The sequence below is a fragment of the Scyliorhinus torazame genome, chromosome 12 (assembly GCF_047496885.1).
Source record: "Scyliorhinus torazame isolate Kashiwa2021f chromosome 12, sScyTor2.1, whole genome shotgun sequence".
Taxonomy (NCBI): domain Eukaryota; kingdom Metazoa; phylum Chordata; class Chondrichthyes; order Carcharhiniformes; family Scyliorhinidae; genus Scyliorhinus; species Scyliorhinus torazame.
This window is the reverse complement of record NC_092718.1, coordinates 185,708,632-185,725,898: the sequence shown is the minus strand read 5'-3', so window position 1 is coordinate 185,725,898 and position 17,267 is coordinate 185,708,632. Positions and strand designations below refer to the sequence as shown.

Here is a 17,267-nt window from a genome sequence, read left to right as displayed (position 1 = left end):
TAAATAACAACGGTGGGTTGCTTCTGTCTCTGCTCTCATTCTCAGATTCTTGAAGACTGCCCTGTCTGTGAGGGTCATGGATGTCTTGGGAAAATGTGCACCCCAATCCTACAATTGTTCCCTAGACTTGCCTGCTCTCCAAGCATATCTCCATGACAACCTGAATCACATTGGCCTTGTACCCAGGTAGAAATGCTGATTAGTTATCCTCCAGACTGCCAACTCTACCTTTTAAATTAAATAGACAGTTTAAATTATAAACATTTATAAAACCTGACATTCCTATCAACTCCCCGTGAGACTTGGAGACTAAAGTCTTGATTTTGGCAACGCTGTTGCAAAAGTGGCAGTGGAGGCTGAATTCTGGAAGTCCTGCCCGTGAACAGAGCACCTACCATTTTCATGGGGATGGATTTCATCTTGCATGTTCTCTGGAAGCAGCTACTCATATATATTAGAACATAGAACATTACAGTGCAGTACAGGCCCTTCGGCCCTCGATGTTGTGCCGACCTTTGAAACCACTCTAAAGCCCATCTACACTATTCCCTTGTCATCCATATGTTTATCCAGTGACCATTTAAATGCCCTTAATGTTGGCGAGTCCACTACTGTTACAGGCAGGGCATTCCACACCCTTACTACTCTCTGAGTAAAGAACCTACCTCTGACACCTGTCCTATATCTATCACCCCTCAATTTAAAGCTATGTCCCCTCGTGCTCGACATCACCATCCGAGGAAAAAGGCTCTCACTGTCCACCCTATCTAATCCTCTGATCATCTTGTATGCCTCAATGAAGTCGCCTCTTAACCTTCTTTCTAAAGAAAATAACCTCAAGTCCCTCAGCCTTCCCTCATAAGATCTTCCCTCCAGACCAGGCAACATCCTGGTAAGTCTCCTCTGCACCCTTTCCAATGCTTCCACATCCTTCCTATAATGCGGCGACCAGAACTGCACGCAATACTCCAAATGCGGCCGCACCAGAGTTTTGTACAGCTGCAACATGACCTCATGGCTCCGAATCTCAATCCCTCTACCAATAAAAGCTAACACACCGCATGCCTTCTTAACAACCCTCTCAACCTGGGTATCAACTTTCAGGGATCTATGTACATGGACACCAAGATCTCTCTGCCCATCCACACTACCAAGAATCTTACCATTTGCCCAGTACTCTGTCTTCCTGTTATTCCTTCCAAAATGAATCACCTCACATTTTTCTGCATTATACTCCATTTGCCACCTCTCAGCCCAGCTCTGCAGCTTATCTATGTCCCTCTGTAACGTGTTACATCCTTCCGTACTGTCCACAACTCCACCGACTTTAGTGTCATCCGCAAATTTACTCACCCATCCTTCTACGCCCTCCTCCAGGTCATTTATAAAAATGACAAACAGCAGTGGCCCCAAAACAGATCCTTGTGGTACGCCACTAGTAACTGGACTCCAGGCTGAACATTTCCCATCAACCACCACCCTTTGCCTTCTTCCAGCTAGACAATTTCTGGAATTTATTAGCTTCTTCCGCTTGTGTGATTTTGTTGACCTAGGAGTGAAACACCTAGTAGATTCAGATCTGAACCTTTTGAATTTTTTTGGATAGCTAGCATACTTGTTTGGAGAGGTGCAGGGACTCCTTCATAATTTGCTGCAAAATTGTATCAACGACCCCAGAAATGGCAAATATTCAATAGCAACTGTCTGCCATTAACCCAAGGGAGGCACAGTGTGGGGCTGCTGGCTGTGGGATCGCTGGCTTTGAAAGCAGACCAAGGCAGGCCAGCAGCATGGTTCAATTCCCGTAACAGCCTGCCCAAACAGGTGCCGGAATGTGGCGACTAGGGGCTTTTCACAGTAACTTCATTTAAAGCCTACTTGTGACGATAAGCGATTTTCATTTCATTCACCAGACAGGGCAATTATTTTTGCCCGTACTAACTTGTGTACCCAGGTGGTAGAAAGAATATTATGTTTGAGAATGGCACATTGCGTTTTGTGCCGAGGAAGATACAAGTTTGGCATGAAACCCTCACACAGGTGCCATGAAAACAAGTCCGTGTGAGCAGGTAGAGGTCAAAGGGTGTGCACAACATCAGGAGGAAGTTGTAGCATGAACATAATGAAGGAGAGAAGAGGCAGAGGACCTGTGGCAAGGGTGTACAGAGCTTGGATGTCATACCTCAATATGAAGGAGTCAATGTTGAAAGCAACAGAGGTTAAGCTGTGAAGGGGTCATTGACACATGGTCCAGCAACACCTCGAATCACACACTATTGAATCCCATGCCTTGCCATGGCCGTGTATCTCAATTTTTATACCTCACGCTCTTTCCAAGGCTCAGCAGGAGACCTGTTTAGTATAATTGGCAGCACACAGCTGCATTAAGTCAGTAACTGAATGCCGTCTTTGCACATGTGGGAGAGCACATTGAATCCCCTGTTGAGTTGGTATCTCAGATGCAGAGAGCCACAGAGCCCAATTTAATGGAAAAGTTTCTCTTTTTTTCAAAAATGTATTTTTATTACAAACATGTATCAAAGCAGGTTACAGCAAAGAAACACCCTGGGAAACATACTTCCCAACAATCAACAATACAGTGTACAGATTTTTCCCCATTTTCACACACCACCCCCCGCAAGGAACAGCTCCTAAAACACGGTAACAAACATACCCACCTTTTCTCAAACTCTCCTGCTGAGCCCCTGATATAACTCATACTTTATCTTCTCCAACCGCAGGAAGTCGTACAGGTCACCCAACTATGCCACTTCCCCCGGTGGCAATGCCAGCCGCCACTCCAGCAAAATTTGCTGCCTTGCAATCAGAGAGACGAAGGCCACAACATTGGCCTTCCTCCTCTCCATGAGCTCAGGCTTCTCTAAAACCGCAAATGTCACCACCAAAGGGTCTGAGTCCACCTCCTCCTCCACTACCATGGCTAAGACCGTGAACACTCACGCCCAGAATCTTCCCAATTTTTCACAACCCCAAAGCATGTGCGCATGATTTGCTGGTCCCCGCGCGCACATCTCACACTGATCTGCTATCCGCTGAAAGAACCCACTAATTCTCGCTCAAGTCATATGCACCCGTGCACCAGCTTGAACTGTATCAGACTCCATTTACCCTTCGCAGTGCCTCACTCCATACTCCCCAGTTGATCTCCACTCCCAACTCCGCTTCCCATTTCTCCTTGATCTTTGTCACCCGCTCACCTCGCTGCTCCCCCAGCCACTTGTATATAATCCCCAAATCTTCCATCCCCTTCCACATCCGGCAGCAGCATTCACTCCAGCAGGGTGTATCCCGGCAACTTAGGGAACCCCCTCCAGACCTTTCCCAGAAAGTCCCGAACCTGCAGATACCTAAACTTGCTACCCCTCGGCAGCTCTACCCTCCCTTAGCTCCTCCAGACTGCGAAGCCTTCCTCCAAATACATATCCCTCACCTTGACCAGCCCCACTTCCCTCCACCTCCTGTATACACTAACCCCCCCCCTTGCCGGCTCAAACCCATGATCTTCGCACAGCGGCGTTAGCACCGACATCCCTTCCATCCTAAAATGCCTCCTCAGCTGATTCCATATCTTCACCGTTTACTGCACCACTGGGCTCCCTGAATACCTACTCTGAGTCATTGGCAGTGTTGTCGTCACAACGGAAAAGCGTGTACGTGTCATTTCAGGCGGGTGATGCTGGGAGTTTCTCCTCGGTTCTGTCGGCGAGTTCCCCACCACTAACCACACAGTCATCTTTTTGGGCCCTGAGGATTTTCTCTCCGTGCTAGCCCACACTTCAAACTTTTTCATCACTGGGGAACTGAACCCGCTGGCTTGACTGACTCCTCACTCAGGCCACCATTTTGAAAGGGTGTCCCGATTTATAAATGAGCTTGAGGGTCCCACATACATGGGCATTACCCCCCACACAAAAACACCCCTCTGTGGGGTTGCTGAGGCCGTCTCCTTTTCAGGCCTTCCCATGAGCCCTTTCAGGCACCCCCCCATCCCCCTCCCCCCAAACCTTCCAGAGGCCACTTCATACGTGCCCTTTCAACATCCCACCTTCAAACACCCCGTCTTGTCCTGACCCTTGGCAGTGCCACCTGTGCAATTTGACAGTGCCAGGTTGATAGTGCCAAGGTGCGAGCCTGCCAATGTCAAAGTGCTGTGTGCCAGGGGAGAGCTAGTGTGCCACCCTTCCCTGAACCTGACCACCCAGGGGCCTTCAATGGCCTGGGAGAGCCCTCAGCTGCTGTTCCGCCTGCTCCACGTGGACCAGTACTAATCGGTGTCTGGCTGGGGTCTCCTTGAGAAGGCTGATAGATGCCAGGAGCCTGTTAAATCCAGCGCTAGCACGGTTAACTGTGCAAGACTGGAGCCCACCCATTATGAGAGGGACCCAAATCGTGACATCCTGAGAGATTTGACCAGATCTCTCAAGATGTAACGGCCATCGGGAATCCGGGGAAGGCCTCTCCTGGCATTTACCGGGCACGTCTTGCCCTAGTTCCGGTGGGACGCAGCTGGTAGATCATGCCCCTAGCTTTTACCCAATTAACATGCTTTTCTGAGGCCTAGGGTCTCATTGATTGTAACCATGTCGCCACAAAGGCCTCCAACACAGCTTCTGAATACCTTCATCAACCAAAGATCCTTTTGTTCAATATATAGTTTGTTTGTAGCCATAAAAAGGTTTGCTTCAAGCTTGTGCAAGATTTCTTGGTAGCTCCCACAACTGTTTCCAACTACCTCAGCTATTTTATCCACCTTCCCATATCTGTGGTTGATTTCTAGGCAACAAGAAGTGCCCCTTAAGAACTTGGCTAATGAACCCACCACTTTAAGAGCCCTCAAACTGCTATGATTGTCTATGCCAACATACATGTACTGAAGCATTACCCTGGGTCTCTGGATTACTAGTCCAGTGACAAAGCCACTGCACCACCGCCTCCCCTCAACTGAGACAGAACAACTAACCACGTTACTGTAGAATATCTTCATCAGGTAGAGGTGCCAAGACAATGCCATCTCCATGACTGTCTTGTCATGGCAGGTTTAAGTGCTTCAGTGCAATACAGTATGAATAGGCAGCAACAATTACATTTTATTCCCGGGGAATGCCCATGATAGACCATCCATTCCAGGGTCAGCTAAGTGTGGTCAACATTTACATGTTCACACTCACCTGACAAGTTAGTAATATCTCTCCAATGCTCTGACACGTCACCCTGAAATTCCTACCTTTCTGAGGTCCCCTTTTAACATCCGCCGTGAGTCGCCCACTGATGCTGGGCCTGCCTTTGACTCCGATTCTAGCCCGGCATTCTTTCTTTACTCCAGACCTGGACTAAAAGTTGGATGTTCAGGGCCACTTCTGTGGATGTTAGTTTGCATAGCTGGGAATTCTCCAGTCTCTGTCAAAGCAAACATGTAAATTTAAGCCTAACAGTCTACCCACAGTCATTGCTAATGTCCTTGCCATTGCCCACAGTTGTAAAACAACATGAGTTCCCCTTTAACAGCCAGCTTGTTGTCAGGCAGAATTCAGAACAGGTCACATGAACCCCCTTCATTCCTCTACTTTATAACGATTTTATAAAGCCTCAAACAATTGAAATACAATTTCTCCCCTATTCCTAACTTAAAGAACTAATTTTATTCCAGGTCAGAGGATTCAGTAATTTTACTTCATGCTATTCATGCATTAAAACAGTGCTTTTTCATTTTGCTAAATATTATATTCCAGAATGTACGGATTCCTGAATGCTGGGAAGGGCATTCGTTAGTCATACATTATTACTCAAGTTTTTGTAATACATGCAAAGACTAAATTGATAAGCAATAAGAAATTTAAGAGACTACTAAGGCAAGTCTCAAGCATTTACAAATCAAATTTTTGTACATTAACCTGGTATTATTTGCATTGTGCTTATTTTTAGATAATTCACTTGAAAAGATTTCAGTTTGTAAATGGCCGTTGGATTAAATCACAGAAGATTGTTAAATTTCCCCGTGAAGGTTTTGACCCCAGTGCATTTTTAGTGCCAAGGGATTCAATGCAGACTGAACAGCTTACTGCACAAGTGGAACTGAAGAAACTAGATTTGAGAAATTCCCAGGGAACAGGGACTGGTGGCTCTGAACCACAAGCTGGTGTAAATTTGAGTATTTTGAATTTAAAAGGTACTTGATTTATTGTCGTACATTGTTTTTATGCTATACTCCTGCTAACCTGTCAACTAAAATTGAATTGAGATTACATTGTTGCTAGAGATGATATTTTAATGACTAGATTTAAACTGAAATTGAGTGTCATTGCAGTTTTCAACTGTAATTGTAGTATTAATTTGATTTTACAGTTTAGCCATAATCTTACTGCACATATTTTAGTTCCATTACAGGAGATTTTGATAAACTAAACAGTCTTTATGGGGAGAAAATCATTATTTTCAGTTTTGGTTTTTAATTTCAGCGTCTCCAACTTCAGGAAGAAAAAATCATAATTCATCAAACAAAAGCAACAGCCCTACTAATAGCCCGAAACAAGGAAAAAACAGAGGCCGACTTCGCTTACCACAACTTGGCAAGAACAAACTGTCAAACAGTAAAGAAAATCTAGACAGCAGTAAGGAGAATATTTGTGATATGGATCAAATATTGGAGATGAAGAATGTCAGAAATGCTCATCTCGACCAAGTGGTAGAAGTCACTGATACGGCAAACTGTTCTGGAGGAGATCATGAGGGAATAATGCAGGAGGTTGTAACAGCACAGGACAATGAGTTCATTTTAGCCAATGGAATATGTCACAATAAACTACAGAATGGATTTAGAAATTGCAGTCATAATGGAGAATGTGAAAGTCTCTCAAATGAAGATGTAACTGCAGATGACCAAAGAGTTCCACCCCCTTTGAAGCCTCTCTATAACTTGTATGCAATTTCTGTAAGTACTATATTTTTTTAATGTATTTCAGAAACTAGTTTTCCAATAACATTTTACAACTCTTGGCAAAATATATATAGGTATGTTTTGACTGTACAGCAGCTTTAACAGTAAATTTTGTCACAGCAATTTAACCAAAAATAAGGACAGTAGACTTTGTAAGTCAATGGGTGCAAGCTAGTGTAATGCTAGTGAAATTAATTGAAAGTTTCAGAGTTTATCAATAATTCTGTTTCACCCTTCTCTATCTTCAACTATTTCAGTAATTCAATTTGATGATCTTCATGGGAAACAGGCATTTGTTTATTGACTGCTTTCACATTATTTCTCTGATTAACTGACACTCATCAATGTTGACTACCAGCCCGCAGTATAATTTTCTCAGGTTTCTTATTGGAAGTTAGTATTAGTCAGTGGCATAATGGCTAGCGCTGCTGCCTCACAGCTCCAGGGACCCGAGTTCAATTCTGGTGACTGTGTGGAATTTGCACTTTCTCCCGATGTCTACATGGGTTTCCTCCGGGTGCTCCAGTTTCCTCCCACAGTCCAAAGATGTGCAGGTTAGGTGGATTGGCCTTGCTAAATTGCCATTGGTGTCCAAAGGGGTTAGGTGGATTACGGGGGTAGGGTGGAGGTGTGGGCTTAAGTAGGGTACTCTTTCCAAGGGCCAGTGCAGACTCAATAGGCCGAATGGCCTCCTTCTGCACTGTATATTCTAGTACATAGGGTGAGTTCCACATGTGAAACTGCTGACAAGCTGGTTAATGGCGCTTGATTTCACAAACAAATTTGTACAGCTCCTACCAATCATGAACCTTTAATGAACTGTCATCAATCACAATCTGAGAAGCATGTGATAGTGGCCACTGGTTTGACGAGGCCCCGTGCTTAATCCCTCTCATTGCAGGACTGAACATATGATCCTGGAATATTAACCTTTCCATGATGTCTTGTTGATGACCATTCGTTGAGTTTTTTTCTTTGCTTCTTTTGCAGCATACCAGTGACCAGACCCCATTAGGAAGTAATTTCATTTAAAACACTTTTGCTGTGGTCCTTCAGTTGATTTATGATTAATCTCACTTTATCATCAATAACACAACAGGAATTTAATTTTAGTCCACATCTCCTAACAAGACACTTTAGCAAAGGCCTTTTAGAAAACTTACCAGATATCTATTGCATTTCCCTAATCCACCATTCTAGTGTCTTTGAAAAATTAGATCAGATTTTTCACAGATGATCTCACTTCGGAAGTCATGTTGGGTATCACCTATCAAAACTAAATATTTGGGATTATAAACCAGTCTAACTTTCTTCTTCATTGGGCATCTCTTTTTACAGTGTTTCTTTATTTTTGGTAAACAAGGTTAATTATCCATGGGTATTTCTGCTCTTTCCTCATACAAAAGCGGTCCAAAAATTCGAATTTAAATGCAACAATTTTGTTTTTAAACCTGCTTGAATATTTTTAATCTATTGCAGTCAGTTCCTAAATTGTTTCATTTTTGAAGTATGGCAATATTGCAGATTTTTAATTGCATGTTATTTTGTGAAAAATCAACAATAAAAGCTGCAAAGTTCTACTTGTTAACAAATAAAACACTTTTTAAAATTTTTATATTTTAGTGCCATTCGGGAATCTTGGGAGGAGGCCACTACGTCACATATGCCAAAAACCCCAATGAAAAGTGGTACTGCTACAATGATAGTAGCTGTAAGGTATGTTTATGGAGCAATTCTGTGTTGTCTGCATATCCTTTCAGCTATAAATTGAAATTGTGTTAATTAAACATTCTAGTGCTGACATCTCCGCATATATGCTATGGCTTGTGTCCAAAACATACACGCCTGGAAAAACTTCTATTGCTATGAACAAAGAACAATAAAGGTACAGCACAGGAACAGGCCCTTCGGCCCTCCAAGCCTGCCCAGACCATGCTGCCCGTCTAAACTAAAACCTTCTACACTTCCGGGGTCCGTATCCATCTATTCCCATCCTATTCATGTATGGTACTTGTACAGAGAAAAAAAAATACAAAACAAGTAGTCAAGGAATAAAAATACTGTCAAAGGGAAAGGTTTTAAGATTTTCATTTATTTACAAAGAATGGAGGATTTTAGCTATGAGGAAAGATTGGATAGGCTATTGTTTTCTTTGGAACTAAGGTGGCTAAGGAAAGGTTTATTCGAGATGTACAAAATTAAGAGGGGTCTAGAAAACGTGGATAGGAAGGCCCTATTTTATTTCTCTTAGCAGAGAGGTCACTAACTTAAGAAGCTTATCCCCCAGATGGTGGGGGAGGCAGAAACCCTCATTACAGAGAGGTAAATGATTTTATATTTATTTTAGATATATAGGGCCCTTGGTGACCAGATGTGGGCACTCAGGTTCCTATACCTTAAGAAGGAGGGAAAGGCTTTGTAATACCAGATTAAGCTCAATTTAGTAGCCATGGAGATGAATGGACTTCAGAGGAATGGCAGAGATGTTGGAACAAAAGAAGATGGCTCCAATTTGATCAACATTAGACTGGAAGAATTGAGTACAACATGAAGAACAGAAAATGCTCTGTTGTATCCAATATAGGTATAGTTTTTATCCTGGAACTAAGAGTTCAATCTATGGTGGAGTTGATGAGAAATGTCTGCGTAGACTATTCACTAATTTCCATCTTCCTCCAACCCGAGGGTATCAAACTTTTCGGAAGGACAGAGTGGATGGTAAGGGACGTGGTGTAGCTCTGTTAGTTAAGGATGACATACGGGCAACAGTAAGGGATGACATCGGTGCTATGGAGGATAAGGTTGAATCCATTTGGGTGGAAATCAGGAATAGTAAGGCGAAAAGGTCACTGATAGGAGTAATCTATAGGCCACCAAATAGTAACATTATGGTGGGGCAGGCAATAAACAAAGAAATAACTGATGCATGTAGAAATGGTACAGCAGTTATCATGGGGGATTTTAATCTACATGTCGATTGGTTTAACCAGGTCGGTCAAGGCAGCCTTGAGGAGGAGTTTATAGAATGTATCCGCGATAGTTTCCTAGAACAGTATGTAATGGATCCTACAAGGGAACAAGCGGTCCTAGATCTGGTCCTGTGTAATGAGACAGGATTGATTCAGGATCTCATAGTTAGGGATCCTCTCGGAAGGAGCGATCACAATATGGTGGAATTTAAAATACAGATGGAGGGTGAGAAGGTAAAATCAAGCACTAGTGTTTTCTGCTTAAACAAAGGAGATTACAATGGGCTGAGAGAAGAACTAGCTAAGGTAGACTGTGAGCAAAGACTTTATGGTGAAACAGTTGAGGAACAGTGGAGAACCTTCCAAGATTTTTCACAGTGCTCAGCAAAGGTTTATACCAACAAAAAGGAAGGACGGTAAAAAGAGGGAAAATCGACCGTGGCGATCTAAGGAAATAAGGGAGAGTATCAAATTGAAGGAAAAAACATACAAAGTAGCAAAGATCAGTGGGAGACTAGAGGACTGGTAAACCTTTGGGGGCAACAGAAAGCTACTAAAAAAGCTATGAAGAAGAGTAAGATAGATTATGAGAGTAAACTTGCTCAGAATATAAAAACAGATAGTAAACGTTTCTACAAATACATAAAACAAAAAAGAGTGGCTCAGGTAAATATTGGTCCTTTAGAGGATGAGAAGGGAGATTTAATAATGGGAGATGAGGAAATGGCTGAGGAACTGAACAGGTTTTTTGGGTCGGTCTTCACAGTGGAAGACACCAATAACATGCCAGTGACTGATGGAAATGAGGCTATGACAGGTGAGGACCTTGAGAGGATTGTTATCACCAAGGAGGTAGTGATGGGCAAGCTAATGGGGCTAAAGGTAGACAAGTCTCCTGGACCTGATTGAATGCATCCCAGAGTGCTAAAAGAGATGGCTAGTGGAATTGCAAATGCACTAGTGATAATTTACCAAAATTCACTAGACTCTGGGGTGGTCCCGGCAGATTGGAAATTAGCAAACGTGACACCACTGTTTAAAAAAGGAGGTAGGCAGAAAGCGGGTAATTATAGGCCAGTGAACTTAACTTCGGTAGTAGGAAAGATGCTGGAATCTATCATCAAGGAAGAAATAGCGTGGCATCTGGATGGAAATTGTCCCATTGGCAGACGCAGCATGGGTTCATAAAGGGCAGGTCGTGCCTAACTAATTTAGTGGAATTTTTTGAGGACATTAACAGTGCGGTAGATAACGGGGAGCCAATGGATGTGGTGTATCTGGATTTCCAGAAAGCCTTTGACAAGGTGCCACACAAAAGGTTGCTGCATAAGATAAAGATGCATGGCATTAAGGGGAATGTAGTAGCATGGATAGAGGATTGGTTAATTAATAGAAAGCAAAGAGTGGGATTAATGGGTGTTTCTCTGGTTGGCAATCAGTAGCTAGTGGTGTCCCTCAGGGATCAGTGTTAGGCCCACAACTGTTCACAATTTACATAGATGATTTGGAGTTGGGGACCAAGGGCAATGTGTCCAAGTTTGCAGACGACACTAAGATAAGTGGTAAAGCAAAAAGTGCAGAGGATACTGGAAGTCTGCAGAGGGATTTGGGTAGGCCAAGTGAATGGGCTAGGGTCTGGCAGATCAAATACAATGTTGACAAATGTGAGGTTATCCATTTTGGTAGGAATAACAGCAAAAGGGATTATTATTTAAATGATAAAATATTAAAACATGCTGCTGTGCAGAGAGACCTGGGTGTGCTAGTGCATGAGTCGCAAAAAGTTGGTTTACAGGTGCAACAAGTGATTAAGAAGGCAAATGGAATTTTGTCCTTCATTGCGAGAGGGATGGAGTTTAAGACTAGGGAGGTTCTGCTGCAATTGTATAAGGTGTTAGTGAGGCCACACCTGGAGTATTGTATTCCGTTTTGGTCTCCTTACTTGAGAAAGGACGTACTGGCACTGGAGGGTGTGCAGAGGAGATTCACTAGGTTAATCCCAGAGCTGAAGGGGTTGGATTGCAAGGAGAGGTTGAGTAGACTGGGACTGTAGTACTCGTTGGAATTTAGAAGGATGAGGGGGGATCTTATAGAAACATATAAGATTATGAAGGGAATAGATAGGATAGATGTGGGCAGGTTGTTTCCACTGGCGGGTGAAAGCAGAACTAGTGGGCATAGCCTCAAAATAAGGGGAAGTAGATTTAGGACTGAGTTTAGGAGGAACTTCTTCACTCAAAGGGTTGTGAATCTATGGAATTCCTTGCCCAGTGAAGCAGTAGAGGCTCCTTCATTGAATGTTTTTAAGATAAAGATAGATAGTTTTTTGAAGAATAAAGGGATTAAGGGTTATGGTGTTCGGGCCGGAACGTGGAGCTGAGTCCACAAAAGATCAGCCATGATCTCATTGAATGGTGGAGCAGACTCGAGGGGCCAGATGGCCTACTCCTGCTCCTAGTTCTTATGTTCTTATGTTCTAACTCCAGTGGCCATGATCCTTCATTAATTAAAGACTGTAAATTTACTAATTTACAATTATTATAGCGCAGGAGGAGACCATTCACCTCATCTCTCTGAATTAGCATTTTACCTTGTGTTAATTCTCCTGCCTTCTCCCCATAACCCAGAAGATTGTTTCTTTCCAAATAATCTAGTTCCCTCTTGAAATTCTTGATTGAGCCTGTCTCCACCACACACTTGGGCAGTGCATTCCGGACCCTAACCACTCACTGTATGAAAACGTTTAAAATCATCCCTCTCTTTCTCGATCCTTTTACAAGCGGCAGCAGTTTCTCCCTATCTACTCTGTCCATCCCGCCTCACGATTTTGAATACCTCTATCAAATTTCCTCGCCTCTTCCAAGGAAAAGAGTCCCAATTTCTCCAAAATCTGAAGTTCCTCATCCCTGGAACCATTCTCTTCTGCACTCTCTTTAATGTCTTCCCATCCTCCTTAAATTGTGGCGCCCAGAATTGTATATAATACTCGGGCTGAAGTCTTGCTAGTATCTTATACAAGTTTAACATAAATGCGCTCCTATTAACAAAACCTAGGATAATGGACGCTTTATTTAATGACATATTTAATTTAATGACTTATGCACATACACGTCCAGGCCCCTCTGCTCATGCACTCCTTTAGAGCAGTACCCTTTATCTTGTACCATCCCTCCTGATTCTTTTTTTAAATAAATTTAAGAGTACCCAATTTTTTTCACAATTAAGGGCCAATTTAGCATGGCCAATTCACCTACCTGGCACATCTTTTTGAGCGTGTCCCACACAGACATGGGGAGAATGTGCAAACTCCACACAGACAGTGACCGGGGCCGGGATCGTACCCGGGTCCTCTGTGCTGTGAGGCAGCTCTGCTAACCAGTGCCCCTTCTCTCCATGTTCTTCTCTACATTAAACTTCATCTGCCACCTATAGGCTCATTCCACCAATTTACATTCCACCAATTTGTGTCCTTTTGAAATTCTACACTGTCTGCTTCACAGTGTTTATAAATGATTCCAAGTTTTGTATTGTTTCCAAATGTTTAAATTGTTCCTTGTAATCCAAGGTCTAGATCATTGATATATATATCCTGAAAGCAAAGATCCCAATACTATTCCCTGGGGAACTCCACTACAAGCCTTCCTCCAACCCAAAAGCATCCATTAACTATTAATCTCAGTTTCCTGTCACCCAATCAATTTTGTCAACATGTTGGCACTGTTACCAAATGCGTTTTGGAAGCCCACGTACACCACATCAACAGCATCGTCCTCATCAACTCTCTCTATTACCTCGGTGAAAATCTTCCAAGTTAAACACTATTTTCCTGTGAGGAAAGTCAGCATGGATTTCTTGATTAACCTGAATATGTCCATGTGACTTAATTGTGTCCCAAATTACAGTTTCTAGAAGTTTTTCCACCAGTGAAGTTAAACCTATTGGTCTGTAGTTGCTGGGTTTATCCTTACACTTGAGCAAGGCTATAATGTTTGCAATTCTCCAGTACTCTGGCACCACCTCAGAAGATGAGAAATTATGGCCAGTACCTCTGCAATTTCCAGTCTCGCCTCAATTCCTTGGATGCATCTCACCTGGTCCTCGTGCCTTGTCTACATTTAAGTACAGGCAGTCTATTAAATATTTCCTCCTCTCGTGACAGAATTTCCTTCTTTTTTACCATGGCCTGGGTAGCATCTTCTTGGTAAAGACAGATGCAGAGTATTCATTTAATACCTCAGCCATGTTCCCTGCCTCCATGTATAAGTCTTTTGGCCCTAATCGGCCCTACTCCCCTTTTACCACTCTTACTATTTATTTGCCGAAAGGGATAATGTTTTTCTATTTTGTGAACCTTTACTTCTTGCCTGAGAATGTCATTAGTCTTATTCTCCTAACCCTTCTCTCCCTCTGCTTCTTGTGTCTATAAACTATGAACCCAATTATTCTTCCTTCCTTTCTCCGGTATAGGAGGTACATCCTGAAGAAATTGATACTGACTCAGCCTATATCCTTTTCTATGAGCAACAAGGTGTGAACTATGCACAGTTCCTGCCAAAGACAGAAGGCAAGAAGATGGCAGACACTAGCAGTATGGATGAAGATTTTGAATCTGATTATAGAAAGTACTGTATTCTGCAGTGAATATGTGTTCTTCCATTCGCAAAATGCCATGAGATTCCAGAATGACACTGGCAACAAAATACTCCAAGATGAGAATTTCAGGGTTGGACAGGATTTCTGCTCAAAATGTACTGCTTCTGCAAATTACCCTTTATGTGATTATGAAGCACAAGAAAAACATGTAGAAGTTGAAAACAGGTGGTAATACTGATTTTCCAGTTGTTATTTGCAACATGTCAGTAGCCAATGTGATCTGCTACCTCCTTTTCTTAAACTGTTTGAGTTTCATGCATTGTGTTGATGAGACCAGAATGGTAGCAAGCCAGAAAGAAATTTAAACCTACTAAAACTTGGGCTGCAGCATTTTAACTCTTAACAGAGTTTATCTATCACTAACTGTGTAGACTATATTTTTCCCTAGTGAATTTGGAGTGAATAGTTCATGAAACACAGTTTACATTTGTTACCTTTTTAACTATTACTTCAGCTTGTATTTTTAATGTTATATAGTTGTAGGGAAATTACTATTTTAAAACCTTTGTGTAAATTCTCCAGAAACAAATTTCTTTTGTTTGATGTAAAAACCTGAAAAATTACAAAATATGTGCCATGATTATTTAAAACTTTTGGCACAAGAAAGAATGAATTGAACTGAACCAATTTTAAGCAATTAAAAAGGTAATGTAAAGTTGGGTTGTGTTTCTTGAATTTTCCTTGCTGTTCTGTTGATTTACATGTTCTTTAGACATAGACATAAGTCAGATTATGCTACACTGATCTTAGCATTTTCTGTTCTTTTAACAATTCATATTTATTATGAATATAGAGTAAACCATCTTTGGATCATAGGTTTAATATTTTTGATTAGGCTGAAACTAAAGAAACCTGATTTTTAAAGGTTTTAATAGTATTACATTTAAATTTCACCTGCATTTTCAGCACTGCGCCATACCATATGATTTGTTCAAGTTGGTATTACATTCAAATACTTTGGACCCAGGATTTCTGTTTTTTACTTTAATTATCAGTTTGGATTTTTAACTTGATGCCATTACTTGAGCTGCAAGGAGTCCATACACCTAGATGCATTTTCAAGCAGAACTTTTTTTGGCACAAAAAACAACCTAGTTGGCAGAATCAGATGATATGTTGATCTATTTTACTACATTCAAAACTGGAACAGACATTTGATATCCAGAGTTAGGTACTATAATTGAACAGTGTTTTACCTTTACAGGTTATTGCAATTCCCGCCCAATGTGATTTTTATTGACATCCTGCAACATCCTACAGCTACTTCAGATGGTCTTAAATATATATATATATAGATACATATGTGTGTATTCATATAAAGACTACTAATTAAGCTCTGTTGAAGAGGAACATTGGTAAATGCAATGTAATAGGGAACAACTAGTTTCTTTCATTTTGTTCCTTTGCATTGCAATCAGTGTGTCACACAATTCTCACGTACTGATTCCAAAAGTGATGGCTAATTTCTGTGCCTCGTTGCTTGGTGTTCTAAATCAATCTAGCCATGCTTTCTCTACACACAGTAACATTAAAGCAGAGATCATGCACTTATCAGTTACGTGTATTCTGGATATCCTGACAAAAATACAGGTGCACATTCTGATTAGAACAATAGCAGCAATTTTACATTGTGTTTCCAGAATTGTTCCTCTTTTTATGTTATACAAGAGTTTAAAACAAAATGCCTGAGTGATTGTGTGAGAAATTAATATTTTAAACCACCCTCAGTCACAGCCCTACAATTAGGGCAGGTAGTGCAATCTACTGCTGTATTGTGTGTTCTTACAATCCGTTATAGATATAATGGTTGAAAAATATTATTTTTTATTTAATTAAATCATTAATAACTGCAGAATTTATTAATTTATCTGAGTAACTACATTACATCTTATTTTGTAAATTCTTGTAAAAAAAATATTGACATTGCACTGAATTAATTGGAGAATTTTTATGTACATAAGTGCTCTGTAAATAAACAAATAGCAGTGATGTATTGTAATACGAGCTGTAAAAACTGTATTGGTAATTGTATATGGAGTGAACTTGTTCATCTGTAACTATTAAAAACAATAAATACAGTGGCTGGAATGACTGACTTGAATAAATGTGTATACAGATTTTTTTTGATAACTCCGTAAACTTAATTGCCATGAGTATTAAATATTTGTGTGACCTTCTGACAAAGTGCACGGTCATTTTATCCTACACCAATGTCGTCCAATACATTAGCCACTGGACACCTGGCGAATTGAGAATCCAGGGGAGGATAATTGGACTTTTGATTTAATTTTTAAAATGAGTATTTAGACTCCTTTGGACATGGACCGTGGTACACAAAATAATAATTATTAAAAATAATTATAATTAAGCCTGGGTACCAAGTGACATGTGACCTTGGTACACATATTTACAGAGTGTTTAAGTATGTAATATGTTAACCTCAGTTGGCCATTTATTTTCGACTATGCTATCCTACATACTATTTCATCACACTGCTCCAATTTAGAACCTCCATCTATTCTCTGACCAATTTTGCTGCTTCAAGCAGATCCACTGGCTTAATGAGGCATTGCCTGCCAAGAATTTCACACACCATTATTTAACCATACTCATCATAGAACTTAGTGCAGAAGGAGGCCATTCGGCCCATCGAGTCTGCACCCGCCCTTACAAAGAGCACCCTACTGAAG

The 17,267-nt window shown here is 41.4% G+C and overlaps 1 protein-coding gene across 2 annotated transcripts in view; it reads left to right on the top strand.

The window, feature by feature from the left end:
* The window catches only part of usp32 (ubiquitin specific peptidase 32), a 269,634-nt gene extending 252,952 nt beyond the window's left edge, over nucleotides 1-16,682 (top strand). For both annotated transcript variants that reach the window (XM_072469512.1, XM_072469511.1), the window contains exons 31-34: nucleotides 5,944-6,187; nucleotides 6,477-6,949; nucleotides 8,579-8,671; nucleotides 14,392-16,682. In XM_072469512.1, coding sequence (XP_072325613.1) covers nucleotides 5,944-6,187; nucleotides 6,477-6,949; nucleotides 8,579-8,671; nucleotides 14,392-14,565 — 984 coding nt within the window. In that variant the 3' untranslated portion in view covers nucleotides 14,566-16,682. The remainder of the gene's footprint in view (nucleotides 1-5,943; nucleotides 6,188-6,476; nucleotides 6,950-8,578; nucleotides 8,672-14,391) is intronic.
* Nucleotides 16,683-17,267: the final 585 nt, after the last annotated feature.